This window comes from Tribolium madens, unplaced genomic scaffold (genome assembly GCF_015345945.1).
Source record: "Tribolium madens isolate multiple individuals breed KSU strain unplaced genomic scaffold, Tmad_KSU_1.1 Scaffold_97;HRSCAF=244;Tcas5.2_LG3a, whole genome shotgun sequence".
NCBI lineage: Eukaryota > Metazoa > Arthropoda > Insecta > Coleoptera > Tenebrionidae > Tribolium > Tribolium madens.
In genome coordinates this window covers 13,126,512-13,144,214 of record NW_025401069.1, presented here as the reverse complement: position 1 = coordinate 13,144,214, position 17,703 = coordinate 13,126,512, and the positions used below count along the sequence as shown (strand labels likewise).

The window sequence follows — 17,703 nt, the reverse complement described above, 5'->3', positions numbered from 1 at the left end:
AATCAAGGCAGAAAAGAAAACAATCAGATATACAGTGTGTTAGAGTATACAAGGTGTCGCAAGTTTTAGGGCCGGCGCAAAAATAAATATTTCTCATTTATTAAAAAAAAATTTGCTAGCGCAAACGATTGAGGATTATGTAGACTTCAGTTTGATGCTTTGATGTTGTTCTAAATTTTTAGTATAAGGGGTGTAGTAAATAAAGTAAATATTTAAGTAATAATATTCATTCTTGGCTTTCTTAATAAATGTATTAAATTTTTTTAGCACATCCGGTGTTGCCGGAAATGCTAGCAAATTTAGTTTTTCAAATGGAACACCTATGTTTTTTTTTTCTCCAAACAATAATAATTGACATGAAAAATACTGTAAACCACTATTTATTACATTTTGCGTAACACAATGCAATCAAAAAACATCTTAAATCTTAGAATTTTATAAGGAAATTGGTCGCGTATCCTGATTTTTTTAATTTTAAAAGAAAGGTGTGAATAAAAAAATGCTTGGATACAGTTTAATTGTTGGTTTGATAAATCCAATTTGTCAGTTAATGAGCGAGTTCTGTTATGGAAACTCTTGGATTTTCTTCGACTGATAACAGAACATTCAGATTTCTATTTTCTTGTTCTTCACAAAAAACCACAGGTTTTTTAGTTTTAAGAAGTTGTTTTTCAATTCGACTAAATTTCCAACGATTTGGGTAAACTCTATTTGAGTTTTTTTGTCTGTACTGTCTTTGAGCCTCCGCTCTATTTTTATTGCACTTAAAAAACATTTCAAGTAAAACGTAATAAATAATGGTTTTCCGTATTTTTCATTCCAATTATTATTGTTTCGAGCAAAAAAAACATAGGTGTTCCATTTGAAAAACTAAATTTGATGCATTTACTACAACAACGAAGAATGAATAGTGTTGTTTAAAAATTTAGTTTTTGAAAAAAGAAGTAAGTTTAGGTGTTATCGGCCGGGGCGACTTGGACGAACATCCTGTATGTCAGTGAGACTCTAAAAACCAAATTTCAAAAAAAAAAATATTAAATGGAGTCTTTTCTACATGATAAAATTCTTTGATTTTTTCTTGTGGTACCTGTGAAATTGAGTAATGTAAAAGTTGATAGATTCTGAGTACCTAATTAACATTTTAATATTAAAAATTGGAATTCTGGTAATTTATATCGAAATTTGAAATGATGTGCTGCTGATGCATTCACTATAGAGCAAATCTTTTTATTTTGTCAAGAAATTCTGGCCTAATCACTAATTACCGCAATCCCCATCATAAATTATTTCAAGTTTCAGATTTTTAAAATTAGAATGTTACTCAAAATCTATCAACTTTTTCATTGTCTTATTTTCACAAATAAGACAGAAAAAATCAAAGAGTTTTATCATGTAGAAAATATGCCAATTAATTTTTTTTTCTCCTGCCATACGCTAAAAATTTTGTACAATATCAAAAAATCAAATTAAAATGAATTTAAGTCTATCGTTTAAACTATTAAAATTCTTTTTTGATCAATTAGAAATATTTATTTTTGTGTCCGCCCTAAGACACCGGGTACATAATTAAAAGACAGAAAGACTTGCTAGGTGCTTAAGAGTTTAGTTAGAAAGAAGAGGGAAGACCTCGGTTCGAATCTGAGTCTTGTAAAAGATAAAAAATTCTCATTTTCAGTATTAATTTCAGTAGATAAAGCAGTCTTTTATCGTCTAGTGCAATAAAGTAATTTTTATCTACTGTTTATTTTTATCAACTAATTTCAGTAGTTAAAGTAGTCTTTTATCGTCTAGTAAAATAAAGTAATTTTTATCTACTGTTTACATTCAAGAAATTCTGGTAGATGAATACAAAATAAAACGAAATATTATATACACGCCGATAAAGATTGTTTATCTACTCGTGAAAAAAGTCCACTCGTGACTTCGTCACTCGTAGATAAACTATTTCTTTATCGTCTTGTATATTTATGGTTCAGCTCTGCTTGGTTAAAGACTAATTTCTAATATAATATTCGTTTTGCAAAATTAAGTTTGTCTTGGAAATAAAACAACAATCTTCTTGGTTGATTTTTAATTACAAAATACTCGTAATGTGCGACACCAGTGTTAGGTATAGCGTCATTTTGACAGTTGTTAAAATTTTTAAATTTCAGTCATAGTCCGGAATTCGTAATACCCGCCTTTGGCTTGTGAAACAAACTTCTCCACTTGTGTGGAATATACCATATTCTAAACTTGTTACAGAATATGGGTCTGTCTCTTGTGGCTTTCCTTTCCTTATTTGTGGAATTGTGAGGTAAATTTATGTGTAATTTATTTCGTTGCTCACTTTTAGCTGGAATACGCGTCGTCATCCGCAAGTTTAAAATATTTCGAGATACTTAACTTGATTTTTCTTGTTGTAATCGTCCGATTAGTTCGAAGAATCTAATTCCAATAATTTATACACTTACCTTTAATGTTGAAAAACAGATCATTAAACCTCTCACTAAAAGCTTTTACTGTGCCATCGCGGTTATCATTATCTCTCCTTTGGGCAATAAAAATAGTGTTCACATATGTTAAATTTATTATGTTATTAACTCAAAAGTGGCAGTAAAGCTGGCCATATGAAACCAGATTCTCCAATATAAAGCTTTACTATCAACATCAACACCGAACACATTTAATCACCGTTCTTTTACACAAAAGAGATGATGTTTTTGCACTTTGATAACTTTGCAATAAGCGTTTGATGCGAGACATTCACTACCTATCACTTGTTTTTGATAGCACGAGGTTTGTTGCCTTGATAACTAGCGAGTTTTATTACTAGCAATAATGTTACGTGTTTCGATATCGAAATTAAGAACATCTTGTTAATGGTCGTCAGACTGAATGGAATTTCTCAAGGCTTCAAATTTGTGTATATACAGGATGATTAGACAAAAACCAAACCATCAATTACAATCACAGCCCACTGCTGAATTTCCCTCGCACGTTTCAGTTTCATAGCCAATATATTAAATCAGTCGAATGTAAAAAACAGACTTCCCCAAAAGTTGCCTAATTGATGTGTTGTTTTTGTTTTGCTTAATACGAGACCAGAACATGGTTTGGCCATTAAAACGTCCGGTATATCGCAGTCCGATCTGTACTAGATAGATGATAGTCCATAAGACAAATGAAGCGCGACTCCAACCAATGGCTAAGTACCACAATGACCATAGTGTCATTTTATTAAAGAAATTCTTCTTTTTATAATGTGGTAAATTATGCCAACCGTTTCCGATTCCTGTCACGTGTGGAATCTCTCTGCAAGTTTATTGCCTATTTGCCTGCCTAAAGCACATAAACTATTTCAAATGCGTTTATTAATTGCTAAATGCGCGATTTAAATCACAAGGACAGTCTTATTAAACGTATTCTTGCCTTAATAAACTCCAAGAAATATCAAAACAAGTTTGCAGAGTTAAAATTCAACATGATTAGCAATTTTTGAATGTGTTATCAATAAAACATTTCTAGTAATAACACAGGGCGACAAAAAAAAGTCATGTCGTGACAACTTGACAACTTTTATGTCATTTTATTCGTCTCAGTGAGACAAATCAAATGCACTAATAAATAAAATAAAAACCATTCTAAAGGAATGGCTTTGCCCTTTACGATGATATGAAATTTGAAATTGAATATTTTCAAACTTTTCTTCGAACAGTGTTCGAAGAAGTTCGAACTAAATCGAAATAATCTAAGAAAAAAAAAATTAGAATTAGAAAAAAAAAATTAGTTCAAAGTGTGTGGACTTTTAAACATTTTTTTAGTGCATTTGATTTGTCTCACTCAAATTTGTCAAGTTGTCACATGACTTTTTTTTGTCGCCTTGTGATAATTATTTTTAATATTTTACGATCCATTGTTGGTAGCACCTCAACCAACAATACATTTATTTTAATAATTAATGAGCGGTGGGTTTCCGCTCCGTTTTTAATTATAAAGCGTCTCAAAAAAAAAGTTTGTGGTCACAATAACTGTAAAAAAAATTGTTGAAAACGCCGTTCCATAAACGTGACAGTCGATTCTTTCTTCTGAAAGAAACTCCCCGAAATTTCCCACTTTGTGTCTCTAATAAAAACATCTGTAAATCTCACAAGTCCATATCTGTGACAAGCCCCCTAATTGTTGTCCCAAGACCACCCAGACTCGGTCATACACTTCGACAATAAATAGCCGGGCATTGTCATCTCGAAAATGTTAATTTGCCGAGAGAAGTTTCATTGATAAATCCTCGTGTGTATTTACTTTTCACAAATACTAAAATTTATTGATCGTTAAAATGTTTATTTGTCTTGTGTTCCTTATTTCCGAGGGGCTTTTAATAAGGAATCAAGGAATCTCTGCCTCATTAAGATTGCTTCGGAGTGATTAAAACGGCAAAGCCTATTTTGCCCACACTTGACTCTGAATTTTCCAATATTTTAGCAGAGAAATGTATACAAAAAGCAAGTGTCACTATACATCTTACTCGTTGTTTATTTTCTCTTCCAGCTTGTAAACCAGCGACTTGTCATGTTTCTTACTCAAGAAATCTTGTAAGAATGTAATAATTTTTAATTAAACATAAATGTAAGTGCTCGTGTGGTATTCAGATCGACCAAATAGAAGACAAACAACCGCTACACTTGCTATAAAGTTTTATAGACTGTGTCGTAAACTATCCAATAACATATACAGAGTGTTTCTTTTATAAAATTTACAACTAATTACTTGTCAATGTTACAAAAAGTAGCATCAGCGGAAATCTCATTAGAGACACTAATAAGCGAACTAATTGAATGTGAAGGGCATAAAAACCAGGCTTGATTCAACATTTTTGTGTTTGAGTCGATGATAATTAAATATTACACTCGGTATAATGGTAATTGTTGGAAGCTGGAATCAACACACGTCGTGTTTTGTATTCACAGCTAATTTCCGGTTGCACAGACATGCTCGACACGTGTAAACCGCTAGATACCACCTTTTACTACCGGACATACACCCCACACTTCCTTTTCGTTTAATATTCAAAACGTATTGTATCATACTATACAGTTATTATTCTATTCTTGGGGTTTCTTATATGGTCACAGAGAAATTTATTAACCTTCCTTAATAAAACAAAAGGTACACAATAAATAAGACAAACTGTACCTACTTGTGGCTACAAGGTAATTCATGTAATGGGCTGTGTATAGATTATTATATTAACTCAGAAAAAGTGAATAGGTAAATAAACAAGTATCACTAAAATAAACATAATATATAGATTTCTTCAATAACACTAGTTTACTAATAATAACTTGTTGAATTTACCTTTAATCTAATTATTATTTTTATGCTTATGTACTTTTAATTTAACAAAATTGTTACATTTTTGTTATCACGTCACAGTTTTTTGTTACGAACGATAATTTTCCTGCTTTCTCCACAAATGATTTAAAATTTATTTAAAATTCAAATTGTTGCTGAATTATTGCAAAATTATTACTAGATGGGTTTGAATGGGCCTTAAAATACATTTCATTGAATCGCATTTGGACATTTTTCTAAAAACTTAAGCACAAAGTGACCCAAAAAAGTAAAATACCTAACTCATCTTTAATTTGTTGTTTGGCAATTTTTGTATTTTTGTTAATTACATATTTCTTAAACGTGACAAGGTGGACTTTAAGAAATTGTTTGAACTCAATGCCTCAAAATCTATAAAAAAATTATAACTTTCAACTAAGGTATAAAAATCGTGTAAACTAGAGTAATCATAGCAAGAGCAAGCGAATGATACGATTTAGCGAATGAAAAAGTCATTGGAAGACAAATTTATTTATTTGTTGTTACAACTAGTTTTTTCGAGCCCAAAGTAAAAAGTTATTTGAAGAATTCTTGATTTAATAAGTGTGAATAATGAATTAAAAGATAATAACATAATAGAAATTTAAGTGACTAAAAAAACTCATCATAACTGGGTTATGAGCCATTTTTAGTAGTCACATCTCAAAAATTATGAGTCCTAGGTAAAAACGGTTTGTACAGGCGTATTCTTGGGTTAATTTTACGTATAGAACTAGTTTTTCATAGTTTTTGGGCAGAATCAGATATAGTACTTATGCTTCTAACCTTATTCTTAACTTTATTATTCAATATCTCAATCGTAGAGTATTTTAACCTGTTGCATTGTAATTTTACGTCTATAAAACCATATTTCAAGCTATTTTACGACTTAAGGTAAATTGACTATTTTTTCGATTTTATTACGCTCACCTTCAAAAACTCGTAATTCGTAATTTTTTGGACTTAACCCAATAATGTTTTATGCATTTTTTTGAGTCTTTAAGAATTCTACTAATGTAAAAAACGTTATATGGTTCAATTTTGAAGATGAATTTTTTTTTGATTTTTGTAGAGATTTTGGTCGATTTTTGGCACCCGGAGCGGTCTATTGCCCATAACTGCGGAGTTAATGATGATAACCCCAAATATTTGGTACCGTTGGAAAGAAAATTTAATTTTCTATCATATACCAAAAAGCTCAGAGTTCTACGATAAATACTTATCGAATAGTTTAAAAAATACCAAAAATATAAATTTGACTATAATTTTAAAACTGTTACAAATTTTACAATTTTCTTAACGCCAATTGATTTCCCGGAACATTTTACATATGTCTATGTTAAAATATTATACAAAGTGGTTATAAATGATTTTCATCTATCCAGTTGTGAATTTTCCATGTAATGCCGCTTTACGAAAATAGGGGTATCTACGCGTTTCAACTCAAAATTAAAAAATCGCCGTTTACTAAGCGTCCACTTCGAAAATAGACTTCAATAATAAACTTCTTTTCTTCCAAAGTATACATCATTATCAATTATAATTGGAAATTAGTTAAAACATTAAAAGTTTAATTAACAACAATTTATTATTAATTAATAAGTGACACTAATGACAGTACTAGAGCTTTCAAAAAAGTAGAGCGGCACAAATAAAGTTACATACATGCAAAAAAATTCCAAGGCTGGCTAGATGAAAATCATTTATAACCACTCTGTATCTGAAAGGTTGTACAGTTTTGCAGCAATTTACAAAATAAAAAAAACAAGTAAAAATTAACACAAAAATATCGTATTATTGAACATGTCACAGATTCGATTTAACACTCTTTTGTTCGATAGATTGAAAGAATGAATGCGAATAGATGCGAAAGTTGAGAGCAAATATTCAAATTCAAGATTACAAAAACAATAACAAAAATTGTAGAGTATCCAAAGAAAAATAAAACTAAAACATAAAATTTTTGTGCCAATGATCAAATGTATGATGCGAATAAGCGAAAATAAGAAACGTGATTTCAGAAAACTGTAGTTTTAAGTTGTTACTTCAAAACTATATCACAAAGTGAATCTTTAACACACTACTAGATGAATAATAAAAGCAAACAAAGAACGGATAAATGTCGGAGCTTATAAAAAGAAAAAACTTCTATATTACAAACTATAAGCGAATGAGCGAGTAAGCGGGCGAATAAGCGAAATGAGTGTCGTTTAATTGCTCAAAATTTCATTGGGTGAGGGTCGCAATTGCATAATAAGTAGACAAAGGTACAAGCTGGGTGTAACCGGTCACATTTCAGAATGATACATGCCCATCTAGGAGTCTAATAATTCAGTTCTAACATGGGGCGCAGAATGTTTACATGCATATTGATATCTATCGCACATCTACACGTATAATTTCCCAAGGTATACATATTTATGAAGTTGGTGCCGTCGCCGCAGAGGCCGTGTGGCGCTGCCAACGGAGATATCCGCTACTTCCATAGCTCACTGCCTGCGTACCTCATAATTCTGTCACCACACGAACTCACTCGCTTGTTTATATGAATGTTTCAATCCACAACAGCGCGACTAAAAAACTCTACGAAAAAATCACAGACATTTCATTGCTGGAGCATATGTCCCCAAAAAGAATTATTTGGGGATGTAATGGGGAGTAATAAATCCAAGTCGTGTCTTTTGCTTTTTACGTTGTAACGCAATTAAGGTTAAATGAGGGGAAAAAACGTGTACAAGTTTCGGGTTAAGAATAGATCTGAGAGGTAAAAATATTTGGAATTTATCAAGAATTGCTGCAGAATTTATAATAGCGGAAGAGCTGAAAACAGTCTCGCACATTTACTGAAATTAATTTTCGGAAATATTCGAGTGGAGAGCCACCTGCCGGGAGATGATGATTCACTAAATTAGTACATTGGGATTTCTTAATATTTCTTGTCTGAAGGAATGTTTTACGACAGCGCATCTACACTGTCAACATGAAAAGCACACGACTTTGACTTTTGTTGGCTTATGAAAACACGACGTGAGTACGACTTGTAAGACCAGTGTAGGTAAATATGTTTTGAATATTTGTCAAAATGTTTAAAACGTAAAAAGAAACCGCGCTCGTACATTTTCAGTATTTATGTTTTGTCACGTTTAGAATGCGAATGAAATTTTTCAGAGTTAAAGCTTGCACATTTCAAAAAGCTCAAAAACATTCTTCCTTTCAGCGTGTAAATCATGCGATTTTAATTTGGATAGACTTTGATTTGAGAGAAACTAATGTTAATTAGTGTCGGAACATGTAATGTTAATTTTCCAAAACTTGTAAATATTCGATAAAGGATCACGTTGTTGACATATTTCAAATATTCAGGACTTTAACATAGCAATGACAACACAAGAAATTCATAAATGTATACCAAATCACATAAATAAGCAAAATTCAAAATTAAATTCACTGTTTTATTTCTCACAACACGGAATAGCATACATAAATTATTTTCAACATGTACAGAGCGAGTCAAATCATACTTTTTAACTAATAGGAAATACAAATAAGTTTTCTAAAAAATAAAAATAGTTACACAGTATACATACATACCAGGTCAATAAAAAGTATGGAACCAAACGTTTTTTGCTCAAATTATTAATTTTTTGAAAAAACTAATTGATGAGTGCTAAAGTACTATAAAAATGTGATGATTTAATAAGAATAAAAATTTTCGAAATTTCCTTTTATTTTTGAGTTCTACAAAAAAATAATTTTTTTTAAATGGCAACCCACTATAAAATCATTTTTCTCATAAAAGCTATACTCTAAGGATTCCAACTATCTGCTTTATTTATAATTTTTTCAAAAAAATTTTTTCACATAAATTGCAATTTTGACAAAAAAAATCGCATAACTCAAAAACAAAACAAAATTTCGTTCTGAAATTACAATCACATTCTTTATATTACTTTAATTTATATTAATTATTATTTTCCGGAGGCACATGATTAAAAATAAAACCGCTTGGTTCCATACTTTATATTCACCCTGTATATTATTTTCAATTTAGGATATATTTTTTTGGCAAAATTACGATGGGAACAAACCAAATGCACAGTATATTATTTAAACGTATCTTTGATCAGTAAAAATAATAAATGCACAGTAAAGATAATAAATGAATCTCCAGTAAAACTAATTCAAACATTCAATATTCAAACATTTAATTTCCAAACAAAATGTTTCCGAGCAAAACAGGAGTGACGCAAAGCGATCAAAAACAAAATCGTGCTAAAACCATTCTTGCGCAGGGGTCCTCCAATTATAATAAATATTCAGTAATACAAAAACAAGTTCCAATAATAAATAACGTTCTTGCGCGTCTAACCAAGACTTCCTTAAATTTTATATTATTTTATTAGTTTTTATTTTTTATTAGATTAAAGTTACTGAACGTTTATTATTTTTACTGTGTAATTTGGATTTTTTACTGAACAAATTACAATTAAATACTGTGCGTGTTTTACTTGATATTTATTATTTTTATTGCGCAAAATACATATTATATTATACCTACTGCTCGTTTTTTTTATTTTATACTCTGCAAAAATTTATTAAATTCTGATCATTTATCATTTTATACTGATCAAAATTGAATTATTTACTGATCGCTTTATATCCAATTACAATTTCATTTGAGAAAAAACGTCGAAAATACTTTGAATTAACAAAAAAAATAAGCAAATTATAGCTACTTGGTATTAAAAATACGATTTTGATGTGTTCTGCATGTATTTTTATTCTTTTCGTTGTTAAAATTTATATTTTTTTGTAAAATTCACAAAACTTGCCAAGGCTGTTATGTTTTTATTTGGAAAGTCTCAAAGCTAGTTTTCAAGCATTGCAAAAAAAGCTTGTCAAAAAGGAAAACTGAAAATTAAAACGCTTCCCTCATTACTAGATTATTTATCCTAATCAAGAATAAGCAAGAACAATTCGACTTTATTTTTTGATGTTGCTTTTACTGGAAACGCGTATAAAGTTTCTGTTTATAAAACTGTAATTTTAAATCAATAAAAAGTGGAATGTTAAGAGAAATACTCTTGACACTACAGTTTAGAAAAAAAATCGAAATGTTTAAAAAAACAAATAATTTTGTACAGTATGTCACCGGATTGAGTTTACAAAATGAAAAAAAAAATTATCGTTGATTTCACGCTAAAACTGCAAAGGAGAAACATTTTATATTTATACTTCATGTGGGACGAGCAAATCTGTAATTAAAATTTCATTATTCTGATTCTCTTGATTTTAGACTTATATTAATTTTTTTCATTCCTATTTTATTCTTAATTGACCCTGTGTAAAAAAAATTTCCAAGTGTGTTTGGGGTTATTTTTATCCACCCCAATGCTCGTAAGCCGCAAAAACCGCACAACAGCGGCTATTAATTAACTTGAACACAAGTAATCTATGTCGCAGTGTAATAATTAAAACTTATCGTATTTACCTTGTCTCGCATCACAAAAATAGGTCAAAGTGTGTAGTAAAATTTCCATAAGCTCCCTGGAGCAAAGCACAATTAATTTAATTTAATTTTGTAAATATACATAAATAATCAGCGTCAAAACAAGCGCGTGCATGTAAAACGATATAAATAAAGTTAATTAAAGCGGGTATTATCGCATTTTTATGCATCTAGAAATGATATTGCAGGTGGTTGGACAGAAATAACAATGTTTTGTGGATTGTCGCAAGAAACGGAAACCACATATTACAGATGTAAACATGGTGACAAAATTGCACGTAATACAGGAAGTCACATTGTTGCTTGGACCGGAAGGGTGGTCTTTAAGGAGATTCGCGCACGTGATAATACACTGCGTGGTTCATTATACTTTGTTAATGGACATTTATTTGCACATTTTTATTGCTCTATTAGTGAAGAAATTTTCGAAAATAGTAACGAACTAAACTAAATTAAGAGTTTGCTTATCGCTTGGACCAATAATCAATTTAATGCTACATCACTTGGTTCAAATGGTGTAATAATTTATGTCGTAGTAGTAGTAGCAATAAAATTTTCACCTAGGCGTGTTGCGATAAGCCGTAAAATAAGAGATCCCCATAGTGTCGCAGCGCATAATTACGATATCTGAAGCAGGAGCGTAGGCGACACTTGGTTCAATAATTATTAGCTGTTATTTAATTAATGCGTTTATGCGTTGATGTATATTAATTAGTGTAAGTTATTGCACAAGAAGGGTACTTCGGGAAGTTCCCCCTAACCCTATAGAGTCGTCGTTTCGCTCAACGACGCCTGCTTGCTTGCTTGCCAGCCTGATTTCCAACAAGTAATCGTAAAGTTGTAGTAAGTTTTCTCTCCACACTATAGCAATATGTCTCGTGCAAAGTTCTAAACACTCCTCGACGTTCTGAATTAACAAGTTGTTTTAATAAAATCCAACCCTTCCCCTGTGCTCGACGACGGCAAAACTGTCGCGCCTGGGAAATCTTACGAATAAATCAAAACTTGGCCTTTGCCAACTCTTGTTTCGCTTATGAATTTGTTTAACTTTATGGAATATTAAATTTTATGGCCTCACCTTCAATCCACGCTTCACTTTTAATAACTGCTTTTACGACCTTAATTGGATTTTATTTTTTGCATTTTTTCAATAGAAAGCCTACACGCGTTTGGAATCAACAATCACCCACATCGTCTAATTACTGTTTCTGCACACAAAATTAGATATTTTAAAAATATTGTCTGGCAACAAAAGTTTATTTTTGTCGACAAAGAAAGAAAAAAAAAACGAAAACGATAAAAATTAAAAAGAAAAACATACTTGATATAACCCAAAAGAAAGCTTATTAAAACGCTGGAATGTTTTTGCTTACTATTGTTTAATTTTTGTTGAACACTACCTGAAAACGTAATTAAAACTATAAAAAATATATTTCCTGAAAGCATTTCATAGCGCTAAGAAATATATTCACATTTGTACACAAAATTATTAGCGCTTACTTTTTGTTTATTTAAAAACATTGCAAAAGGATCAGCATTTTTTTTCTGAATTTCAGTGAGAAGATTATTTCATTTTTTATTAACATCAAATTACAATTTTAAAACAGAAACTTTAACGTGTTTCCAGTAAAAGCAACAACAAAAAATAAAATAGAATTGTCCTTGCTTACACTTTTTTCAAATTCTTTATTATGATAAATAATATAGTAATGAGAAAAGTGTCCTAATTTTCAGTTTTCCTTTCTTACAGGCTTTTTTTGCAATGCTTCACCACTCGTTTTGTGACTTTCGAAACCAAAACAAAAGTTTGTAAAAAAATATTAATGTTTTTTGTTAAAAAAAATATAAATTTTAAATAGCTAGAAATTCTAGAAATTTGTTGTAAATATCGACTTCTTCATTAAATTGTCTACACATTTTAACAAAATCTAATTTTTAATACCAAGTAGCTATAAAAGATAAAGATACATTACTTGCTTTTTTTTGTTAATACAATGTATTTTCGACGTTTTTTCTCAAATGAAATTGTAATTGGGTATAAAGCGATCAGGAAAAAATTCAATTTTGATCAGTATAAAATGTAATTTGTTCAGTAAAAAATCTAAATTGCAAAGTCTAAATAATAAACATTCAGTAACTTTAATTAAAAGTAATAAAATAATAGGTATAGAATTTAAGGAATTTTCAGTTTGGTTATATAACAATGTATGACCCCTGCGCAAAAATGTTATTTATTATTGGAACTTATTTTTGTATTAGGGCCCCTGCGCAAGAATGGTTTTAGTATGATTTTGTTTTTGAACGCTTTGTGTCACTCCTGTTTTGCTCGGAAACATTTTGTAATTTGCTTTTTTTTCTTAATACTAAGTGCTTTCGACGTTTTGTTTTATCAAAAAAAATCGTATTTTACCAAAAAAAAAATTTAAATTGAAAATAAATATGTACTCCAGTTCGTAAATATTGTTGATCTGAAGCTGCAAAGTATAACAATTTTTGATTTTCTAGAAATTCGAAACCAGAGACTAAAATTGAGAAAATACGAGTACTCGTTTAAAAACAAATAAAGTGTATGCTAGTTTTTTGGAATCTTGGAACTTTTTAATTTCTATTTCTGGAAGTATATTATTGCAAAATCACAATTAAGAAATTTGAGCCAAAAATTTTCTAAATTTCTGTTAATTTGTGGAAAACCTATTTGCAAGCTTTATTATTTTTTATCACCAACTCCAAAAATCTTGAAAACTGTTGGTTTTTGGTTTTGTCAGTAAAATGCCTTCCACTTATAGGCAGCCTTTCACACATCTCTCCGCTGAAACAAATCTGAAAACCGGATTATCAGAACCAGTACTAGATCCCCGTGTACTTCCGGCGCTGAGTCCAGGTAATCAGTCACACCTGACGTGTAATCAGAAAGAGGCGTTTACAGAAAGTGCATCCTAATGAGAAGAGGCCTCCCATTGCCCTCGACTCCACTCTCATTGGTCCAGATCCGACTCCACTACACTTTAGTTATGTTTAAAAAAAATAGACGTCCCATGCTGAACTTGTACCATGTTTAGATTCTCTTGATTCCCTTTTACATTTAACCTGGAATCCTAACTTTAAATCGTGAGCTGTCCATTATTTACAGAGCGTGTACTTCGTTACAGTGTTTGGAACAGTATCATTAGAGAGCGGGTTACCTTATTTAGTAATCAACGAAACATGAGTGAAACAACCGAGATCCAGTCACATATTGTTTACATTTAAAACTTTTATGATAAAAGATAATCACATTTAATTTATTCCAAATTAATACAGGTTACTAAGTGACACACTGTTAAATTTTAATTGACACAATAAAAATAACTAAACAATGATTTCTTTTGCATTTTACAAACTTTCCATTTGTTTACATTGAAATGCAATGTAAACTACAATGGGTATTAATATTTCATATTAGTTGACACACTGAAAATTGAAACAGTAATGATATACATAGTAGCGGTAACCTATAAGGTTATTAGCACTTATTATCGCATGATTAAGTACCTGCATGGTTGATTATAACGAAGCAGTTTATTGTTTTACATTCATGTGGACGCAAGTGCTTTGTTCCGAGTAAAATTGTTATAGTTCTTGAGAATTAATATGAGACAATTTGACGAGGATGGTACTACCCAACAGGGAAATCAAACCAAAGAAGGTACTTTTTTAAATCTTATTTTCAAATTTTCCAAATAAATCTCTAAATATATTTCTAAATAAAATCATGAGTTTGATAATTTTTCCAAATTATTATTTAATTATGAACGTTTTATTTTTTTTGGAAAACAATAACAACGGTTTTACTCTTGATTGTTTAATGTTTTATAAATTGAGCCATTTTGTATTATTACTTGTATTGTAAAGAAGCAGCTAATCCATTTACTTTGTTTATAAAATTGTAATTTGATATCAGAAAAAAAGAGCTTATTTGTAGGCTGTGATTTATCTACACTAAAAATCATGTGTTTTGAGTTTTCAAACTAAAAAACATAAATCGAGTAACGAAAAATAAGTTTCAAAAGTTTCTTTCGTGTTTACACTCAACACAAAAGGGTTTTAGGATTGTTGGATGTAAATATCAGTGTCACTAGTCAAAATCGATACGCACTTTTCGTCTCACATTCACATCTGCTGAATCGCTTGTCGATATTGTTGCGACAATATTTCATTTCTAACTTCTTTTTAAAAAACAAACATTTGAGAAGACAATCAGCGAAAATGCTTTCTAGTTCGTTTATCATTTTTACAATAGCTCTCTAGGGCCTAATCGCTCGTAAATATTGTTAATCTGTTTCAGAGTTTTTTGGTTTTTTTTCAATAATGAGAAAAATTAATAAATAAAATACCTAAATTCAAAGGTTTTATTGATTTTTTATCATTTTTATAGCCTAGTATTTTGTTGATAAACTTTATAAGATTTGGCCATGGAAATTCAACAGCTACCACTCTGTGTACTTAACAGAAAATTAATTTTACGGAAAGTGTAAAACAAGAATCTGGAAAAAGTGTACTTGTAAACCCACCAATGTTACATTTATAAATAATGTTTTTGTATTAAAATGGACTGTAATTAGCTGTTTATTGAATAATCGAATAAGAAATGAAATCAAGCAGTTTGCGTAGTAAGGATCCACGTGCGCTCATCCACGTGTTCCATCGTTTTTTTGGTTGCCTACTTTACAAATCATAAACGCTCCTATTTTCGTCTCAGCGTCGCCTCGTATCCTGTTAATGTCAAGCGAAAATTCGTTTTCAGCTCGAGCTCATCAATCTTCCAAAGATTAATGTTAAAACTTGAGCATGAAGTAGATCGCACATCTGACATTGTTCTATCAAGTTCGAGAGCGTGTCGACTTGTTCTAGCGTACGACGCTAAGCGGCGGTTCTGCTAACTAGCTGAGAACAAAAAGTGTACCCCCATTCTGGGCACTTTGCCCCCTCCTCCTCCAATCTTGTACGGTGCTGCTGCTATCGCGGCGGATATCGACGCAACTTATTTATTAATGCAAAGAGTCTTAATCTGTGTTTCTCACGTACGGTGAAACCGTTTCAGAGATTATTCTTGTGTTTGTTTATTTCGTTCGATAAAAGAGAGATGCCGACGCTGCTGTACAAACGGTTTGACTCCATTACGGAGAATGTCTTGATATTGTTTTTAATTAACGCAACAAGAGCGCTCATTCAGCCGTGCTGCACTTGCTGCAAGGATAAACATTCATCGCAACGAAGATAAACAAATGCATGACTTGGCAGATGTTTTACTCCTATAGAAAAAAAAAAAATGAAATTGAGCACAATGAGTAAAGATTGAAATGTCTATACAAAAAGTTCAAAAACGTCTACTGAAAATATGAATGCATTTTTGATTTTAGTTGAAAAATCGGTTCTGTTTATAAAATATTTCAAGAAACATAAATAGAATTTATTTTCAAAATGCAAAGAAACATTAATAAAACATGTAAGTACTTCAAACAATGTTTTTCATTATAATACACTCAACTACGATTCGTATAAAATTCAGCAAAAAAACATAATTCAAAAACTCAATTATTTCACTATTTTCAATACTATATCAAATTTCGGTGAAAAGTTAAAAATTTAAAACATTAGATTTAATAAAATATTAAGTTATTGCATAAATCAAGGTAATATCAGAAGGTAGATGTTATATTTAGTGGTTAGAAATTGTGTGGTTAATGTACTTTTTTTGTATACTTACCTATATTTAGTATAGTGTTAGGAGTAGTTTAACCACAAATTGTTACATGCAATTAAACATTTTTTTTCTAAAAATAAATTCTGATATCTTGTACAAAAACGAATATATTTTCTAAATAATATGTAAGATAAATAAAAAAAATAATTTAGACAAAATGAGATTTAAATTTGCAGTAGTAAAATAATTATCATAATTTATAGATAATCAGGAATAAGAAAATCTTTGTTAATATGGATGATGCATAATTAGGTACATTAAAGATTGCTAATAACATTCATTTGGATTTTCTTTTTATTCTAAATAAAAGTTGGAATACCTTTTAGCTGAAAAGTTTTAATAATAAGCAATAATTATAACAAAAATGATATACAAATACATATTCAAATGTAAAAATTTGTAGAAAGCTGGTTAATTTTCGTTTTGTATAAAAATACAATATTTTTTAAATAATTTCAGACAATGGTTATTGTCTGAAAACACATTGTTTATTAAACAACATTCCAAATAGTGGGTAATATTACTTTGCATTTTGTGAGACATTCAATTTTTGTAAAAAGACAGCTCTCTTATTATCTATTAGGAGTATAAAAAAAAATTATCTCACTAAAACTTTATTACTAAGCATATGTTGATTACAAGAAAAGTCTTGAAAAGTTGTATTTAAAAATTTTGAAACTACAAATTTATTTTGTGATTAAAAAGTGATTACAATGTTAAAAAAAACGAGCTAAAAGGAGCATTAGGTACAACCTCAATATTAATGGCTATTAGCATTGTAAAGTTTGAAATATAGTAGGTACTAAAAAGATGCAAATTTAGTTTATATTGAATTTTTTGACAAATTTTCTGACGTTAAATTGGAGGTTGCACTCTAAACAGAGTGAATCTCATGCTCTAAAGAATATTGATTGCCAAGTGAGATAACATGGAAAAAATGTTAAAAAAGTTCTATCTATAAAAATTTCAAATTTTACATGTTTTTCTGTGAACGTATTTTACCTGTATTAGAAGAGGAAACAAAAAAGCTGTATTCTGAATTGTAACTATGTTTACTGTTATTTGTGGTTTTTATTGGCAAAATTTTTGTACTTTACTGGGT

The 17,703-nt window shown here is 30.1% G+C and overlaps 1 protein-coding gene across 1 annotated transcript in view; it reads left to right on the top strand.

Moving 5' to 3' along the window:
- Positions 1–14,421: 14,421 nt before the first annotated feature.
- LOC123014272 (homeobox protein caupolican) overlaps positions 14,422–17,703 on the top strand; it is a 29,500-nt gene continuing 26,218 nt past the window's right edge. Inside the window, exon 1 of the mRNA XM_044413300.1 lies at positions 14,422–14,543. Within this exon, the coding sequence (XP_044269235.1) occupies positions 14,508–14,543 (36 nt within the window). The 5' untranslated portion in view covers positions 14,422–14,507. The remainder of the gene's footprint in view (positions 14,544–17,703) is intronic.